Source organism: Agaricus bisporus (genome assembly GCF_000300575.1).
Source record: "Agaricus bisporus var. bisporus H97 unplaced genomic scaffold AGABI2scaffold_2, whole genome shotgun sequence".
Taxonomy (NCBI): domain Eukaryota; kingdom Fungi; phylum Basidiomycota; class Agaricomycetes; order Agaricales; family Agaricaceae; genus Agaricus; species Agaricus bisporus.
In genome coordinates, this window is record NW_006267355.1 from 2,667,107 (window position 1) to 2,685,521 (window position 18,415).

General features: G+C 46.2%; 6 protein-coding genes and 1 non-coding gene across 7 annotated transcripts; 2 read left to right on the forward strand and 5 right to left on the reverse strand.

Moving 5' to 3' along the window:
* The first annotated feature begins 307 nt into the window (after positions 1-307).
* Positions 308-1,992, forward strand: AGABI2DRAFT_190905 (hypothetical protein). The gene has a single exon (XM_006458612.1). The coding sequence runs from the start codon at positions 1,620-1,622 to the stop codon at positions 1,848-1,850; it is 231 nt and encodes a 76-aa protein (XP_006458675.1). The 5' UTR covers positions 308-1,619; the 3' UTR covers positions 1,851-1,992.
* Positions 1,953-2,780, reverse strand: AGABI2DRAFT_190906 (hypothetical protein; the record flags this gene model as incomplete). The annotated part of the gene is made up of 2 exons (XM_006458613.1): positions 2,519-2,780; positions 1,953-2,459 (listed from the first exon to the last, which is right to left on the reverse strand). Coding segments are annotated over exons 1-2 (618 nt in total), but the record flags the coding sequence as incomplete, so codon positions are not given.
* A 1,276-nt stretch (positions 2,781-4,056) lies between these two features.
* Positions 4,057-4,128, reverse strand: AGABI2DRAFT_t25. Its single transcript has one exon. It is a non-coding gene; the product is annotated as a tRNA-Glu (tRNA).
* Positions 4,129-4,535: 407 nt separating this feature from the next.
* Positions 4,536-7,079, forward strand: AGABI2DRAFT_183657 (hypothetical protein). The gene is made up of 12 exons (XM_006458614.1): positions 4,536-4,701; positions 4,753-4,860; positions 4,917-5,045; positions 5,101-5,260; positions 5,331-5,414; positions 5,472-5,568; positions 5,630-5,753; positions 5,809-5,922; positions 5,981-6,155; positions 6,207-6,313; positions 6,370-6,512; positions 6,590-7,079. The coding sequence occupies exons 1-12, from the start codon at positions 4,585-4,587 to the stop codon at positions 6,765-6,767; spliced, it is 1,536 nt and encodes a 511-aa protein (XP_006458677.1). The 5' UTR covers positions 4,536-4,584; the 3' UTR covers positions 6,768-7,079.
* Positions 7,080-7,600: 521 nt separating this feature from the next.
* Positions 7,601-9,223, reverse strand: AGABI2DRAFT_200496 (hypothetical protein; the record flags this gene model as incomplete). The annotated part of the gene is made up of 7 exons (XM_006458615.1): positions 8,864-9,223; positions 8,599-8,799; positions 8,483-8,511; positions 8,365-8,432; positions 8,055-8,311; positions 7,845-7,996; positions 7,601-7,822 (listed from the first exon to the last, which is right to left on the reverse strand). Exons 1-7 carry the CDS (start codon positions 9,198-9,200, stop codon positions 7,601-7,603), a joined length of 1,266 nt encoding a protein of 421 aa, XP_006458678.1. The 5' UTR covers positions 9,201-9,223.
* Positions 9,224-9,484: 261 nt separating this feature from the next.
* Positions 9,485-10,325, reverse strand: AGABI2DRAFT_115711 (hypothetical protein; the record flags this gene model as incomplete). The annotated part of the gene is made up of 3 exons (XM_006458616.1): positions 9,485-9,931; positions 9,986-10,057; positions 10,119-10,325. 3 exons carry the CDS (start codon positions 10,323-10,325, stop codon positions 9,485-9,487), a joined length of 726 nt encoding a protein of 241 aa, XP_006458679.1.
* A 4,523-nt stretch (positions 10,326-14,848) lies between these two features.
* Positions 14,849-15,478, reverse strand: AGABI2DRAFT_217457 (hypothetical protein; the record flags this gene model as incomplete). The annotated part of the gene is made up of 1 exon (XM_006458617.1): positions 14,849-15,478. A coding segment is annotated over exon 1 (621 nt), but the record flags the coding sequence as incomplete, so codon positions are not given.
* Between the last annotated feature and the right edge of the window lie 2,937 nt (positions 15,479-18,415).

The following is an 18,415-nucleotide window of genomic DNA, read 5'->3' on the forward strand; positions in this document are numbered from 1 at the left end:
TGCTCATCAGTACTTCAGTAATCGTCGGAGGCGCACCCAGTACGGTAATATTAATTGTCCCTCCCTTGTTCGACAAGTGCCGTTATTGATCGACCGATAAACAGAACAACAGATGATTAGATAAAAAAACATTGGATTTTGGTTTTCAAGATATTATATACGACATTAACTCGAACGAATTCAGAAGAGGGATACCTACCTAGTATATATATATATGTATCATCAAAGTAACAAAAGGAGTGTATCTGTAGTTGGTACTAAATGAATGGTATGTCCACAAAAAAGGGAACAACAAGGAGTAAAGTGACACAATAATAGAGGAAGGGGGGAAGAAATCAAGAATAGATCGACGCTAAGCAAAAGTAGAGAAAGAGGGAGTGGGTAGGAGAGCAAGAACCAGGTATCCAAATCAAAAAGAGAGTGCACGGTTCGCGATACGAGATGGTTTGGTCTAGAACACGATATTAATTCAGCAAAAAGTTTGCGGAAGGAAGGGCTCTGAGTCGTATGGGAAATCAGGGAACCATGAACGGAAATGTTGGCGCAAGGTGACATTGATGTTAGATTTGGCACTAGGGGCAGTAAGAACACGAAGACGGGTAGGGTATTTCTTTAGTTGCTGGTCGAGAACGTGGTATCCATGACACTCCTGAAAGGCGGAGCTTTGTGGGAAAATCGGCCAGAGTCGGGCATTGTTTGAGTCCAGTCCTCCCCGTCGGTCATAGAGTGGAAATTGAGAAGTGAAGACGACACCAGATGGAATCCTCGACATTACTAAACCGGCCAAAGCTTTCACTTCGGCATGGCCAAGTTTCATCTCGCATCCGAGAACATCAAGGTGGGGGAATACATCCGAAAGCTCAGGGTCGCCTCTCCATGCCAACGTGAGCAACAGTCTTTCCACAATGTCTGGATGACCCCGCCCAATAATCAATGTTTTCAGAGCTTGAAGGGGTACAAAGTCAGGTCGGAGCATGTAGCTGTATATGTATCTTGGGTTATGGCCACCGTAATGTGAAGGTTGAGGGGGGACAAGGAACATCGTGTCAGCCCTTAGCGATTCCAAGCTACACTGCGAACGTCGAAGGAATCTGAAAAGAGATTCGCAAGGACATTGTTCGGAAAGGCTTTGTGTAACCCCAATGCCCGCGTCGTATGTATTGAGCCTCAGATCGGTAAGTCGCTGGGCCCTCAACGCACATAGAAGAAGTTGAACCGATTTCAAAAGGCCCTGGAGATTCATGTGGGTCAAAAAAGGAAGCTGAATGTGTGTACGACGCCTAGGCGCTGCAGAGCTTTCCACATCAAGATTGGCAAAGAAACCTCCTTGATGACGGCCATGCGATGAAATTGGACTCGGGAGAGGGGAGGAACGAGGGGATGGATAAGGCGAGGGTGATACACCAGGTTCGTTGTAGTTCATTTTCACATCAAGATGTGTCAACATTGGCATAGCCTCAAGTAGATCAAGGAGTTGGCCGTAGTTGTACTTGCAGTTGTACGAGGTGAACCGGTTGAGCTGAGACAACGGAATCCCATTACAGCAGAAAATTGGCGAGCAAGAGAGTAGTGTGAGATGATTCAGAGAGGGCAAGACCACACCACCATCGGGGTCGGTGATGTCCAAAATTGTATTTTGTGTCCAATTAGCCAACGTTAAGCTCCGCAAGCCGTCAAGCTTGATGATGAACGCTTCTAAAGCGCCCGAAGCACCTGTATCGGTAATGAAGCTGGGGAATGTACGATCAGGGCTACGGGGACTGGCGGAGTACGGCGGAGTAGCAAGACCGGTGACACCTGGTGAGATAGGTGGCGGCAGCTTCTCCACGGGCAACTGTTCCCGAGCATGATCTGTCCGTTTCACAACGAGGCCGTGAATTCTCCACATATCCCGTCCAAAAACGTTCAACACCCGAGAGACCGTTTCCCCCGTAGCACTGCCACCGCCAAGTAGGGTATTTGTGTGAAAGCAGTTCGTGTGAATCTCGATAGAGAGGGGAACCGCTCTTGAACGACGGAGATGGAGGTCGATCTGGCGAGTGATAGCATTCATATCCCTTTCCCTCCGATGCCACCGGCTCTCGGGGATATTGTGAACATCATAGAAAGAATAGGGAAGATTTAGCCAGATTCTGATGGATGACCAGAGTTGTGGTGTGTCAAGGAAAACCTTCCGCCATGAATGACAGACGAGCCCCAGAGTTGCCCCCGGATGTCCGAGTCTATGCTCGGCTTCCGTACAGGAATCTCGGTCACCGCAGCGGCCAGTGAAATTGGCTACAGAGGGCACGGCGGCTCCAGAACGGGCCCAACGCTCCCAGTTGGCGCCAATGAAAAACCCAGAGTTTTGCTGAACTTCTTCGTCGTAGTAGTACTCCAAAAATATGTTCCCTAAAACCTCCAAAGGGAGGCCATCAAATGGTGACCTCTCATAGTAGACATTCTGCCCATCAAAAGGACTTGAGAAAAAATTCCAAATTGAATATATGTCAATAACGCATTAGACAGGGGGACCGACCTGCCGCCCTTCGAACAGCTTATCCCAACCCATGGGACTGTTTTCGCACGTTTCGACACTCTAACGTCCACCATTGGCTCTGCATCATACTCGAAATCGTCCAAACAGTTCATATCCCTCGCAAACCAAGCAACCGGCTACAATAGTGCCTTTTAGAGTCGTTGAGCAGAGAAAACACCAGCAAAACTTCGCCACATCCAAACAGTCACTGCAAAACGGGTTATAGTGAGAGGGAAAAATTAAAAAAGAAAAGGGGAGGAAGGGTAAGGGAAGGAAGGAGAAAGGAAGTAAGGCGGGAGTGTGCGAAGTCGTATGTAATTATGGCAGTTTCTCGCACCTTCATATTAGGGTCATCCAATTATGGACTCAGGGTCATCAGCGTTGTCTGATACTTGCATGATATCTGGCAGACTGATGCTGAATGAGAATGCAGCAATGATACGTTTGAGCCCCGGCCAGAGATTTTACAGGTAGGAATTCTCGCTAGCATCAAAGACTCGATGTCAACGGGCCCTACGTTCGCAATATGCTTTACATTCGTGATCTAGGATATCAAATGACTGTATCTGGTACAAGACAGGTCAACCAGCTGCGTTGATAGAGGTAGTAGGTGGCTTAGCTGCTTTGTGATGTGACTGTTGATCACATCTGCTTCCATTAGATTGAGGCTTTGAGCAGCCAGTTAGTTGTCAAAAGAAAACTCGAGCCTCGGTGGTTGTGATTGTCTCGGTTCCTTGAATATCTGACAACCTCTTTTTCTGCTCAGTCATGATGCGAACAGACGAGAAAACAGCAACAAAAGCCGAATGAGAACGGAAAGGCCGGCTGATCCCATAATCCGATCCAAACTGGCACTTCCATTCTAAGAATAGTGAAGTACGTATGCTTCTCATCATCGATTAGCCACTCGAAATTGTTCAGTCAAATCCGATAGCGATATTAAAAACCACAAACAAAACCACATTTGTTCTTGGAATCGAACCAGAACAGAAGGCTAGAAGGTTCCGGCGCTAGTACTCTGGCAGCATTCGTATTGATCGCCCCCCATATATATTCTAATTCGACCGAAAGTGGTGACTCCATTGAAATTGTGATAACACTAGATACTAGGGAAATATCAGCGGAAGGAATTCAATATCGGATTTCATACTCAATGTTGACAGTGATCACTGAGACACTACACCACCCAAACCACCTCGCTCTCAACGTCTTCCCGCCTTGGTAAAAACATCATCCTCCAGTCTCGTGGTATGGCTGTGTTCGGGAAGAGATGTCGAAGGTGCGAAAACGAGGAAATCTATAAATTGTGAGGACGAAGTTTTACATATTCAGGGCACCTGGAATCCAACCAGGTGAAGATGATTGATCTTGAGAAAGGGGCACAAAGGCTAACCTGGTTTATAAGTAAGACGATATTCCAGAATAACTAATTCGGAGCAAACACTCAGATCTCTTCATGAGACCCTATTTCTCTCTCGTGGGCTAAACAGGATACCAGTCAAAAAAGCGAAGGCTAAACAATATAAGAAAGCCAAAAATTCCGACACGGGGAATCGAACCCCGAGCTACCGCGTGAAAGGCGGTAATGTTAGCCATTACACCATATCGGACTGTATTAGTACCAAGTTCTCTAGTCTCCACTATCCAGATTCCAGGTCATGCCAGGCTGAGGCAACAGTTCTCAAGTTCGAACGCATCTTTGACTTTTAAATTGGGGACAATTCTTATCCGAACCGCCTTTAAGCGGTGAATCTGATCTATCCTCACATCGTATAATTCCTCTGACTCACCGGCGCCGTGGCGACAGCATTTTTTCCCACTTGTTGCTTCACTTCCTGATGGGACGTGGTTTAAATTGGAGCAATGTCGCCTAATGCATCGTATCATATCTTACTTTGTATTTTTACCCACTGCCCTGCGGCCGCCGAGGCTGTAAAGTTGTTCCCTCGCTCTTTTTTTTCATACTTCAAAATGCTTCAAAAGCTCCACTGCAGAATCCCAAACCGCCGTCCCGCCAGTGAAGTGTTCCGTTTCCTTCCCGCTTGGCAGACTCTCACCTACTGGACATGACATTACTGGACCGCACTCTCGATGTGGATTGGAGCACCTTAGGAGGGAGACTTTTCTGTATCATCCTGGTGGCATATGCAACACGCAGGTACGTCGAGGCGAAAAGATCACCCGTACGTCTTTTCATACATGATGCTTGGCTGTCGTCTGATTCAATATTGCAGCTCAACAGTATTCCAACTATCGGGTACTCTGGAGTTCTAACTTCCTATCTCACTGCACTCAAATGGATAACCCACGGTAATGAATTGGTCCAAGAAGGCTATGACCGAGTGAATAACTACCCACTTGTCCTGGATGAGAACACTAACCTTATGCCCAAAAATAGTATCCTGCTGGTAAATTCAAAATCGCCAATGTGGCCAGATGGATGGTTGTTTTCACAGGCCGACAGTTCCTCGACGAATTTCGTAAAGCTCCGGATGAAGTTCTGTCATTTCAAGAAGCTATGAATGATGTAAGCCATGTGCCCTTGCTACCGACATATCACCATCCCGATGCTGTGTATTCAGGAAATGCAAATCAAGTATACTATGGGAGAAGCTCTCGCCGAAGATCAATATCACATTGGAACTGTTCGCTCTTCGATTACACGAAATCTCGCTGTTAGGTTTGATGAAATCAAAGATGAGATTCAAGAGTCTTGGATGAAGTATATCCCGCCTACGGATGGCGAGTCTATTTCTATTGATTGTTCGCTCCTTCTCTTTCTTCTTGCTGATGCGTCAACCTTTCATTATAGAATGGGTTTCTGTTCCGGCATATGAGACTATTATGCATATCGTTGCTCACACGACCAATCGATATTTTACGGGACTGCCTTTATGTAAGTGCCCCGGTAAAAGGGGAACTGAAGTTGCTACTGAACTGCTGTATGCGTCAGGTCGAGATCAAGAATACGTCTCTTTACAAGAGAAATATACCATTCAAGCTGTTCTGGCTGCTAAAGTTATCAAGTTTTTTCCTGACATCCTCAAACCGTGCGTTTAATAATTATCACGAAGTAGAGCAACCTTATAATTTTCATGTTTCTTGTCGCAGTTTGGTCGGAAATTATATGACGGTTTTGCCAAGAAGCGTGAAGAAAGCCACTGGGTATCTTGAACCAATCATCAAAGAAAGATTAGCAATGATAGAGCAAGGTGTAGACTGGGAAGGCATGCCAGTGAGGCTTTTTCTCTTTTTCCCGCTGGGTCGCGTCCTCTGAAATGTTGAACTAGAATGATCTTATCACTTGGTTACTTGAGATGGCACCGGAACATCGACGAACGGTCAAAGACTTGACTCTTCGCATCCTTTCCATCAACTTTGCTGCTATTCATACAAGTACAATGGTAATTTACGCGAAAACCCACTAACTCTTCGTCTTGATTAATCCCTTATTGCACATAGACCTTCACACAAGCTCTGTATGATCTTGCGTGCCATCCAGAGTGTGTCGACGAATTGCGTCAAGAAGCTGAGAGTATTATCGCTGAACATGGATGGACGAAAGCTGCAATGCAGCGAATGCGCAAGGTCGATAGTTTTATCAAGGAATCCCAGAGAATGAATAGTACTGGCAGTCGTGAGTCCGATTACGCACCTGAACGACTGATTCTGATTTATCGTTTCATAGTTCAGATGCACCGTAAAGTCCTTAAAGATTGGGTGTTGTCAGATGGAACGGTCATACCAGCAGGTACGATAGTTACTATTGCTAGTGGTCCCATGAATATGGAAGAGGTTCGTACACGCTTGATTGGACATATTATAGTTCTTGGCTCAAAGACATTTGATAGACGTCTTTTCCTGATAGTGATACCTTCAAAGCGTTCAGGCACTCCGAAAAGCGAGATGGTGAGGGTGAACTGGAAAGCATCAAGTATCAAATGGTTGCCCTTAGTCTCGATATGATTGTTTTCGGACATGGTCGACATGCCTGGTAAGTTGTGTATTTTTTCTCCATCTCACATCACTTTAAGCTTACTGCCTTTGTCGTGTTAACTTTAATGTCTACAGTCCCGGACGATTTTTCGCAGTCAATGAGATCAAAGCCATATTCACGTATTGTTTATTGAACTACGATGTTCAATTTGAGGATGGATCAATGGAGAGGCCGAAGAACAGGATGTTCGAAACGAATATCATGCCGAATATGAACGCAAAAGTGATGTTCAGAAAGAGGGCTTCTCCTTGAGTTTTTATTTCACCTACTCTTCTTCTAAGGGAGGGGGGCTGTCACCGGACAAGTGCTCCTGGCACTCTATGATCTTTCTTCCGCCTTTATAGTTGCTATGTTTTCGATGCTTCTAGTCACAAGATACTGTTCCAACAGACAGCTTTGTGAATTCGATTCGTGTTGATCTCCTCCGATTCTCGTTGCGACCAGGGCAACGCCGTACATAGACATGCTTTCAACCAGCTGCTGTGATAGGATATGTTCACTTCGGGTTAGGAGGCGTAGCGGAAATTTTCAGTTTGTTCATAAAAGATTTCCTGTCTTTTCTGAAAGCGTTCAGTCCTAGCTTTTACCAATTGTTGGTCACAATTCATCTATTGTTTACAGGGATTGAGTTTATACAACTTCCTGAACGCTGTATCCTTCAATGACGAGAATGTGGTAATGACTATCCACTAGTCCAAATTGCCTTCCAGCCGGTCAATTTAATGTACCACGCGTATCACCTAATTCCTCTGACTCATCGGCGCCTCAAGAGCGGCCTCTTCCCACCCTGTTGCTTCTCCCGTTTGATTAAAGTTGGTGAAGTATGCGTCATACGACCCTTATAAATTTATTTTACCCCATAGCCCCATGAATGCCAAGACCTTCCATCGTTATTATTTCCCACTTACAAGAGCTTACAAGCGTGTCAAGAGTTTCGCTCATTTAAGAATTTTCCTCTTGATTGTTCACGTTGCTACCAACGTATAATTGTAATCAATCGAATTTTGATGGATTTTGAAAGAGCGTATTTTTTACCAGAGCCACAATCTTGGATAGATATACTAATTATAACATACAGGAATAGACTAATTAGCATAGCCATCTTTTGAAGCGACAACGCCAAACGCAGGACCACCCTTTCCAAACATCTTCCTCAAATCTCCTACCAAAAGTTCCGGACATTCAATAGCCGCAAAATGTCCTCCACGTTCATGCTGAGACTCAAATACAAGTTGAGGTTCTTTATACCAGCTGAAAATGACACCGAGATAAATGAGCGTCGGGCTGCTAGGCAGGACTGCAACGGACTTACTGTCGAGGAAAGATTACATTTTCCTTTGGAAAGTAGGAATATCCAATAGGAATATGCACGTCTTTGGGACCTGAAAACTCTCCACCTGATTTTATGTGTTCATAGTAAATGCGAAGTGAAGCTGCGGGTCCGGCTCTCGAAAACCAATAGATTGAAATCGAAGTCAACACTGAAAACGACATTTGTATGAGAAGAGTAGCCCTGTGTTGAAATAGTAAAATACCAACCTTCATCTTCCGTCCACTTATAATCATCTGACCAATTAACGAGCTTCTCATAAATCCAGGCCAACAGCCCAGCAGGAGAATCTGCAAGACCGTACCCAAGTGTTTGAGGTTGAGTAGATTGTATTTGAAGATATCCTTGTGCTTCACGCATAAACCAATTTGTACGCTCTAACCCTGCTTTTTCCCAAGGTGTAGGACTGGTAAAGAAAGACCGGAGCAATACAAGGGGGCGATTCGACAAGCGTGGAATGGTGGCCCTTTGAAATGGAATTAATTTCAAGTTCTCTTCTGACGGATTTAAGAGGCTCACAGAGGAAAATTTGAATGCCAGGCTTTGTTATTCTTACCACCATATTTGGCAGCTATGCGCCCACCGATCTATTTTTGGTAAGAATCAGAAATTTAAGGTATTATCCGTTGATACGTACAAAGGCTCCCCAATCACCTCCTTGTGTCACTAAAAGGCAGAGAGAGAGAGAGAGAGAGAGAGAGATAAAAGTCAACTACCGTGAGCATGCAAACAAAATTCGTATTGTAAACTCACCATATTCATCATAACCAAGCGCAAGCATGAGTTTGTGACCAACCTCCGCAATTTGATCAAGCGTGAAACCTTTCTTCTTCGGTGCCTCAGAAAATCCATAGCCGGGCAAACTGGGAGCTACGACGTGGAAGCTCGGATGGTCAGGCGAGTCCCCAATGAGCAACGGCAGGATCTTTCTGACTTCAAGAAAACTACCGGGCCCTAAGGGTCGTAAAACAGGTTACTTTAATAGTCGGAATGGAAAAAGAAAAAAGCGGCCACTTACATCCATGCATAAAAAGAAGCGGAATCGCAGACGACACCGAACTCTTCTTATGCACATAATGTATGTTCAAAGTCCCAAAGCCTTCAACTTCGATATCACGAGTAAATTGAGGTAAATCTTCGTTAAGCTGAGTTTCACGTTCCCTCCAATTGAACTGGTCCTTCCAATACGCGACAAGACGTTGAACATCAGCCAGGGGTACGCCATAATCGCGTTTCGCGCCCTCGAGTTCATCAGGAAACCTTGTCGATTCTAATTTTGTCTTCAAGAGCTCCAAGTCCTCGTCTGGAATTGTGATTTTGAATGGTTTCTCGTTCGAGGGTTGTTGTTCCGCCATTGGACAATCGAGGGTGGGCGTAATACGTCGAAATATGCCAAGCTACTGAGTAGAGACTACGCGCGGGTATTTAAAGCGCAACAAGTTTCACACGTGAATTAGGGGGTTGCGATCTGATCGGAATTACTGAAAGCGTCTGAGCCTTGGCTTAACAACAACACTTCATGGAAGATCGTCGAAGGTCGATCTTGATGTCCATCAAGCCAAGTGTATCAACACAGGAGGCGGTAAGATAAATTTCATATGTAGATCTAGGAAAACGGATATGTGGGATTAATAACAGGCTAGTAAATGTAGTCAATATTTTTCTTTGATAACATAAGGACAAGAAAAGACAATATCCACTGAGCGGTATCTTCCCAAAAAATCAAAGACCATAGATGTAATCCAACACGAGTTTCCTCCCGGGTCCAAAAACGGAGATAGTAAAGCGAGGCAGACGTTCTTCCCATGATCAATAGTTTGTTGGCGTCGGTTTTCGTGTTGTATCTCATTTCTCCGTATGCCTCGTCAAAGGGAGTAGCGTCTTCCGGTTTCGAGGTTATCTCGGCATGTTCTAACATCGTAATAACCAGGTTAGTCAAATATTGGGTGCATGAAAGACCACTGCGTACCATTTTGCAGCCTCGCAGCAATCGAGCTATACCAATCGATATTTGGTAAACCCCATTGAAAAAACTCTGTTTCACTACGTAGCCATATCTCACAACCTTTCCACGCATGATATCAAGCTATAAAGCCAACGGGGGTCAGATAGGGCGAAACAAAAAGAACAAAATCCGCACCCTACTGGCCCACGAATTAAATTCAAAATCACGGCCTCCATCGATACTAACGCTTTCAACTGTCGATGAGATCTGGATTAAAATAAAGTGTATCGGTTCCAGGGCACAAGGAAGACGCGCATAAGAGGCTTACCAGTGACATACGGCCAAGAGACTGCGACCATACACTACTGGTCTCAATATCTTGCTTGTTACGCGACGAAAGGCTGATACGAGCAGCGGGTGGGGGCCGAAGGCGAAAATCGTATCTTTGAGCAGAAAAGGTCATAACGGGGTCCCGCGGCGGCTGCACACCAGGAAGCGAAACTTCGTTTAATGGGTCAATATGATAGGGTGGCATGGGTTTGCTAGTGAATGATTTTCTAAGGCACCCGAAGCGATCCAAAGAAAGAACAAGAGGAAAAGCAAAGAACGGATGGGAGAGAATGGGAGAGAGAAGGAAAGTGGGGGCAGAAGACGAAACGTGGAGCAGACGATACGAGCGGGTACCATTTAAAGGGCCGACAGGGCTTCGAGCTCATTCATGTCCATTTTGAGAATCAGCGCGTAAAAAAGGCGTAAAAGCCTCCGTCGCAATGTTCGCCGTCGCTTCTTTTCTCCATATATAATTGATGCCGTTGTCTAGTCGTTCAAGTAGCTATTAACTGTTGAGGTACCGCTCGACATGGCTAGTATAAGTTTAGAGTCGTTGATAACATGACAATGAACGTCTGGGAATAGTAATTCATTGATTCATCACTGATCGGTGCCGTCAACATATATGGATTTGAACGCACCACGCAGTAGCGGAGGTTGTGGCCAGGATTCGGGCCAATCATCTGACAGTCGCTCTACGACCACGACACAACCGTGGACATCCCACGCCACAGCCGAAGAGGTAACATGGAAAGGCTTTCCGTCTAATACGTCGCGGCACAACTCATTCGAGAAATAAGGTGCGAGGGCCTTCACCGACAACCGAACTTTTACTTGTGTCCAGCGGCTTAGGCTATGCGTCGCGCGAGATTCATCGCGTCACCATCATTCCTCTCAAGTCCTTCTCGTCCAACTCCACCGTGACCGAATCCGCCTTTCTTTTGTTATGTCCAGCATGGCCTTCACCTTCTGCCCTGGATAGGCCACCACTACTCGGCGTACCAGGAGCCTTCGCTATCAGGTCTCCACTTCACCGCACCAAAACCCGATCACATATTCCGGGAGTCTACCAAGAACTGAGGACTGGACCACAGAAGCCTAAACGCGAACATCTTCTCCATTGTTGGACTGTGGATGTGCCCCTTCCATCGAGGTGCGCGAAGCGCAGGTACGGACTGTCACGCAGGACCATGGAAATCAATCCTGCGCAAGGAGTGGCAGACTTATGGAGGAAGTACCACCAGGACTCGGTCTCCCTCTTTGTACCGAGTCATAGATGATGTTCGGCTCCCCTCATTCTCCTCATTCTCCCACATCCACCGCAAGCCCGAGCCCCGACCGCGCTGTTGATGCGCTTCTCGTCACGGCGTCACGTTTGTGGCTGTGCATGGATATAGGAAGGCCAAAGTCGATGGTGAGTCAGAATCGATCTTCACCTTGAACCACGATGGAATGGAACTGATTCTCTTCTTGAGGCTTGGGCGTGCAGCAAGGCGGCATTGTTTGCATCAAGATCCCATATGTTTGCTTCAAGGCCCGATGTGCGAATTGTTGGCTTTCAAGATAGCGCAAGATAGCAAGACCCCAAGATGAAGATCCTGTGTGTCTAGCGTGAAACTAGGATTGATGGTATCGGTGCAAGACCTCCATTTATGTCTGCTTCAAGATTTTGCGTCCGACAATTATCTTCAAATCGTGTCTGTTTGGCCTAGAATAATTCCGCCGCGAAACTTCTCAGCCGTATACAGTGCTCGGGCACTGTGGCCGAGGAGTAGTGGATGCATTACTGGTTGTCATGAAGCTGCTCCGTTCCTGTGACTAGTGGCGCGTCAAGACATAAAATTTGAACCTCAAAAAATTCGTTTTTATTCACCTGTTTGATATTGGAACCTCCACGTCCATTTGATAGAATGAAATGCTGAGGCCAGTGTCTCATTGTGGACATGAATCATGGATCGAACCATGTCAGTTCTGATGCTGAGGTCCTCAAATTGAAGAAACAGCAATGGGAAGATGAAGTAACGACCAGACAATGGCGCGACGCTTTCCAACGCAAGGTTTTCTGTCCATCGATTTATGAGAAACGAACGGCCGGCAGGTAGAAAATAAGTGGACGCACTGCATTCCCAACTTTCTACTCCATCTTTCTTGCTGTTTGCCTTAGAAAGTATTCATCATATTTCCTCCTTTTCGACACCTCGTCCTCCGCAAAAGCCACCCCAAAAGTGAGGGGTGACCGGTGATATTTGTCCCGGGCCTCGACGAAACAAGGTGAGGGGCTCATCTTGCAGGTCAGGTCATTCAAGGGGCCAGAACACGGACGCTGTATCGCAGTTCCTGAAGGCCGCGAACAGGGTTGAGACTGTATGGTGGTGGGTAGACGGTGGTGGTACCAGTGGCCATGGCGGCTAGGTGGCGGCTAGCGTAAGGAGGCACCTCGATCAATTCTTACCACAAAAGTCACAATTTCAAAGTGACCCGTTTTTCGCCTCAAACGTCCCTTTCTTCGACTACGGCCTTTCAAACTTTTAAACACATTTATTGACCGTGCGTTGCCAGCCAGACCTCACGTCAAGCTCCTTCCAGAGCCCATTTTTTTCCGGACTCAGGCTCGGCCGCCAATGCCTGATCCTTCCGAGACAGTCGCACGGTGTCACCGCCAAATACTCCGACGCTTGAACCAGGCATAATGGTACGCGAAGACTGCGTCCCAGTTCATACCATGTCAAAGCCGCGAGCGCGTGTTTGGACATTTTTCAAAACATGGATGTATCACACGATTCGTGGTTTGATATTGCTCGGTAGCTCTCAAACCCGCCGTTCTTCTAGGAACATCGTTCCCTGATTGAGTCGTGTGCGCGTTTTCTGTGCTATGGTGTATATAGAACTTACATTGACGATATATACTAACGAGGAATCAGGAAAACGAAGTAAATCTCTCCAACAGATTTTAACTGTTGCTTCATTCACGTGGTTCTGTACTGGGTGCCCAATTCGACTACGTTATATCGGTATACTTATCGAAAGCGCGTGGTATCAAAGACGAATTTTTAATCGAAATCAAGGTGCTTCCAGAATCCATCGTCTACCCCATGTCGAATCATCAAACACTCAATATCCAATGTACGTTGCAGTGCGTATTTGTGAACGCGATTAGATTTTCTACGCCACTGGAAGATAACGAAAAAGACTACTATAAAGACGACATCATTAAGGTTTCACAATTCCCAACATAAGTTTTGTATCTAGTTCCCAAATTTCTTCATGCCCAAAATATGCAACATGACCCTTCCCAACCGCAGCATATGCTACACAAACATGTGTAGCTTCCTCCGGTCCAAGATCAGGCTCACTTCCATATACAACATCATCAGAACCAACATCGTACAGAAAACACCCTTCAGCATATATATCATCGTATTCCTCCACAATGTCAGGCAGCTTCCTGAAAATTTGATTCTCAGGATTGACTCTGACGCCCAATTCCGTCGCAGATGAAATCTTCCACGGCAGGTAGAAGTTGTCGGTCATGAACTCTTCAAATTCGTCGGGAGGTAGATAACAGATATCGCCTGTGAGAATGACGGAGCCACCTGACCAAACGTATGCGGCAATCTTATGAACGAGCCATGCATACTCCGGCATCGAAACAAGGTCATCCAAGAGAAAGACACTCTGAAGGTTTGGGGACGAAAGAAGGTCCGCAAGTCGAGAGTTTGACAAGTCTCCACTATCAATAATCTCTATCCCCTCCGCTTCCATTTGCGAGAACAACGGCTTGTCTTGATACTCTTCAAAGGTGTCTGGAGAAGATAGGACAACGACGAACTTATCGCTCGAAGGTTTGGTAAGTGAGCGCGGATACTTGAGGAGATCAAACATTGCGAGATTAGCGGGCGTGGTAGACGGTTCTGCGTTGACGTCGCCGATATACCCAATGGATCCTCCTCGATCTGTATGCGATACGGCAATGGGTGTCTGAGCTACAGGAGTCGTTGCACCATACGCAGGTCGGTAGACTTCATCGCCAGGAAACACCCCAGCTAAGAAAAGTGCTTTGATATTAATCTCCTTGGGGAGGAAGGCATACTTGTCTGCCTCGTAGTCCCAGTCGCCTGATAACCGGAGTGGATCCCTCGTATAACTTGCGGCTTTCCAACCTAAGTGAAACTTTGCGAATAAGGCCTCCAGTTTGGGAAACTGAACAAAAGCACTAAATGCCCCGCCAAAAACCACGCAGCCTCCATCGTCAGCATAAGACACAAGCTCATCCAAAAGGACCTTGTATTTGGGATCGGTCAGCTGCGAGTCTGTCACAAAAACGCCGGTAAGGCCAATAGAAGACAGTAGGTGCCAAGCTTTGGCTTCTGTTGTTGCTTTCTTCACGCAAATTTTGGTTTCAATAGCTGCGATTGAATGCTTATAGAACGGGATCATGGGTTCGTCATCATCCAGACATAAATGCAAGATAAACGATTCATTATTTGCAGCTATCGGTGCTCTTGTACTCTGAGACGGAAGGGGAAGGTGGGGTAAGCTTGAAGGTACAGCAGCAGCTTCGTTCTTTGCTTTCTTTGCTTTCTTTGCTTTCTTTGCTTTCTTTGTTTTCCTTCCTTTCTCCTTTCCTTTCTTCCCATGTCCAACTCCGTTCTCATCTACATTCGCCCGGGGAACTTCGCCCTGCTCAACCGTTGGTAAGACGGGAGGTTTGGGTAGGGGAGAGTCAAGAAGTCCAAGCATGGCCAATACGGTTTTAGTTGAACTTTCTTCCGCATTAACGTCACCCAAATAACTAATCGTTCCCCTGCCAAACTGCACAGATACAGCAGGGGACTCCTCAAAGTCCGTGATAGCTGTGGGAGGGAAGACAGCAGACTGTGTGAAAGACGATTCGTCGGCTTTATATAAAGCAGATTCAGGGGTAATTTTCTTGACGTGAAGGGCCTTCATGCTATAGGATGCCGAAAGCGAAGGATTGCTCTTTACTATGTCATTCTGGGTGTTTTTATGGAATGTCGTACGAAGATAAGAGCCTCGCTCCCAAGGCAGTTGGAAGCCATGCTTGAAGAGGCGGTTGAAGTCATCACCATTAGAAAAGGTAGGGAATAGTCCCGCAACTACCACTGCTCCGCCTTGTTCCACATAGTGAACCAATCGAGCTGTTACGTTAGAGTTGGAACGTTTGGTGACGCCCTCGTCCCCAATAATAACTCCCACCAAATCTGGTTCACTAAGGTACGTCAAGGCCTGTATCGCGTTCTCAGCGAATAGTAGCTTGGTGTTCGCCCTCAATGCTCGCAACAAGTGGCTGTTTATATCGCTGAAAAGCTCTAGGTTTGAAAGGCACATGATGAGCACCGATCGGCTCGAGGAGGAGGAACTATGTGCCGCTGCACCAGCTTTGGCACTTTTCCGGCCCGTCTCTTCTGATCCCTGTTTAAGGAGTTCAGGGAGCAGGGTGTTGTATGCGCCGACCATCAACAGGTTCCCCCGCGCCCTTTCATGTTGACCATATGCAGTCGTGCGTTCGAGTCGGGCAAGAACGTCGCGGTTCCCGGTTGAATTATTGACTGCGCTACGGAATTCCTTGGCTTCTTCTATCCCTTTAGGTGTACTCCACCAGCCTCGAGGGAGGCTATCCTTCGCATGCGCATAATTGCATTTGGCGCCATATTTACATTGCCCCAGGAGGAAGTAAATGCACACATTCCGACCCCTACGAAGGTCAGAAATTTTGATAAGCCGGAAAAACAGAACGAAACACGTACAATTCATCACGAACGCTATTGTGATCCGGCGCGTGACTGTAATCACAGAGGGAACCTTTTCCACATCTACCATGGTTGTAGAATTTACAGGGTTTTCCATTCCCTGTATGCCTCGCTTCTTCAGAATCAGATTCCAATGGTGGGTCCCAATCTTCAGCTTCATAGGGCGGAAAGACTTCATCATAAGTCTCGTAAGCCCTCTGACCGTTCCCGTGCTGTCGCCTCTCTTCTTGAATTTTTGATAATTCAACTCTGGCCTCTATGATTTCGGGGTGATGTTCGACAACGATTTTCAAATCTGATTTCATTATAATAAACTGTAATTCAATTATACTCGTATAGTTTCACTTACCAAGTTCTGCGCCTCTGAACATACCTCGACCTTTACGAGCCATGGCTCTCCGATATCGTGCTTTTGCCATTTTCGGCGAGTGCAACAAGGCACTGTCAGCTGCCCATTCTGCGAGTTCATACCTTTCCGTAGCTTAATATTGAAACCATATTTTCCTCGATCAAAATACGCACTGATTAAGCTTGATATATGCGGCCGCGAGATTGCACATGATAATTGGTCGAGTTCCATACACCCGGGCAGCCTCGCTATACTTTTCAATGGCCTTGACATATTGGCTCTTGAGGAAGTAATCATTTCCCTACACATATCAAATTTTTGAGGGATTTACGAGCTGTGGTGCACTGCAGATGTACAGACCTCTTTCTTTAGCTTTTCAGCTTCAGCCTTCCTTCTTGCATTTGACGCTGCCCTATCGTTTATCCTTGCCGAGGAGGAAGTAGATCCACTTGTCTCTTGATGATTTATAACTCTCTGGTATTCCATGTTGGCAAGAGCGGCGGGCGGGAAAACGTAAGTCTGAAAACAGTTTATTGCCAATACTACACGTGACTGATCTTTCCACAGCTAACTCGCTTTAATTACTGGCTTCGTGCTGTGAGCCGTACGGCTACTATACTAATGATTCAAACGATCAACGTTACATGACACGACAGCTTCCCATTTTCAACCATGAATGCATAGCTAACTTTCCAAGAATCTACACTGGGCGTGTTTTGTTTGCATCGCATTCTCCGATCTTTGCTCAACTTGATTTGGCTAGGACTTTGATGTTTATCATCTTGTCCCTGGTATTGATATGCAATCTTAATTCACTTACATGCAAACACTGTACAACCACCACATCTAAGTACGTCATACTTACAACTTCGATTACTACATACTACATGTGCGATAAATCACCACTCAACAACGCAGATGACAATCGAAGCTTCAAAATGTCTATAACAAGTCTACCTCTACAATTTCACCAGTTGCGAAATACGCGATACAACGGTAAGATGCCGTTGCACGCCACAGGTACAGTTCGGGCTGACGGCCATTACACAATCGCATCAGGGTCGATATTTTACAAGAACGATTCCTCATCGGAATGCGCAATGCACCCGATGGTTTGGGGATACGCAGCTATATAATCCCAATGATCAAAAGGATATAAAACGAGAAGAAATGTGCGTGACAAAGGCTTTTTGATTATGCGCGCATAACCGATGGGATCGAACATAGCAGGAATGGAGGGCATCGCTCAGGGAGTCAGGTAGCGTCTCAGCTCGGGAAGGAATGCATGTATGATGCGATTAATTAGCAGGTATTTTGACTTCCCATCTAGAGGAATTCTTTCGAAGAAAGGATCTAGCTTGAAGCCCTCAGCATACAATACAATCGGAATGCAAGGGAAGTTTACCACTAGATGATTTAACCTCCAATCCGTCACGAAGATACAAGACGTTTCAAGAGATTCAAAGATCGCACCTCCATCGCGGCCTCCTTTATACAAACCCGGCGGTTTCAATGGCCGCAACCGAACATGTGTAAGGCCAGACAAAATCCTCATCGTAAGTCAGGCATATGGCTTCGTGATGAGCGACTCGGACTCAATTCTCGATGTTCGTCTCCCCACATTTCGTGGGGCGGGAATGGAGCCGGCTTGAGGCTCAACGACGTCGACGTTAGTCATGTCATGTCATATGTCGGTGCTACTAGGCTCATCCAAATTCAAGGACTTCATTAGATGATGGAGGACCTGGCTGTGGCCCACCATCCAAAGTCGGAAAGACATACAATCGGCCAAGGTGTCAAGACATAGAATAACTCCACAAATTAGCTCGCTCGGCATCGACTGGCACCTTCCATTTGATCCTCAACTCAAGATGCTTAGAATTACCACGCTATCGCCAACACTTCAAAGTCAAGGTCTTAAACAGCTACCCTGAACAAGCCTGGAGCCTTTATTTTACGTATAATTGTGACCCACAGGATAGGTGGTCTAACCTTATCTGGAAAACAGAAAAGAGCACAATCGCTAGGCAATTGCTAACCCAGGTCCCGGGGCCATTCCGCCGAATGAGATCTCTTCGGGTATACATTTATCAGCAAAGGAAGTTGTGGTAGACAGGTGCGACGTGGCATCAAATGATGATGAAAAAGGAATAACGCCTGGCGCATTAGTTGATT

Bases quoted from the DNA above. Each gene is read 5' to 3' on its own strand.
- AGABI2DRAFT_190905 (XM_006458612.1), top strand. From the start codon at position 1,620: ATGTCCAAAATTGTATTTTGTGTCCAATTAGCCAACGTTAAGCTCCGC.
- AGABI2DRAFT_183657 (XM_006458614.1), top strand. From the start codon at position 4,585: ATGACATTACTGGACCGCACTCTCGATGTGGATTGGAGCACCTTAGGA. The intron at 5,261-5,330 runs GCGAGTCTATTT...CTTTCATTATAG, and splicing joins GTATATCCCGCCTACGGATG to AATGGGTTTCTGTTCCGGCA. The intron at 5,415-5,471 runs GTAAGTGCCCCG...TGTATGCGTCAG, and splicing joins TTTTACGGGACTGCCTTTAT to GTCGAGATCAAGAATACGTC.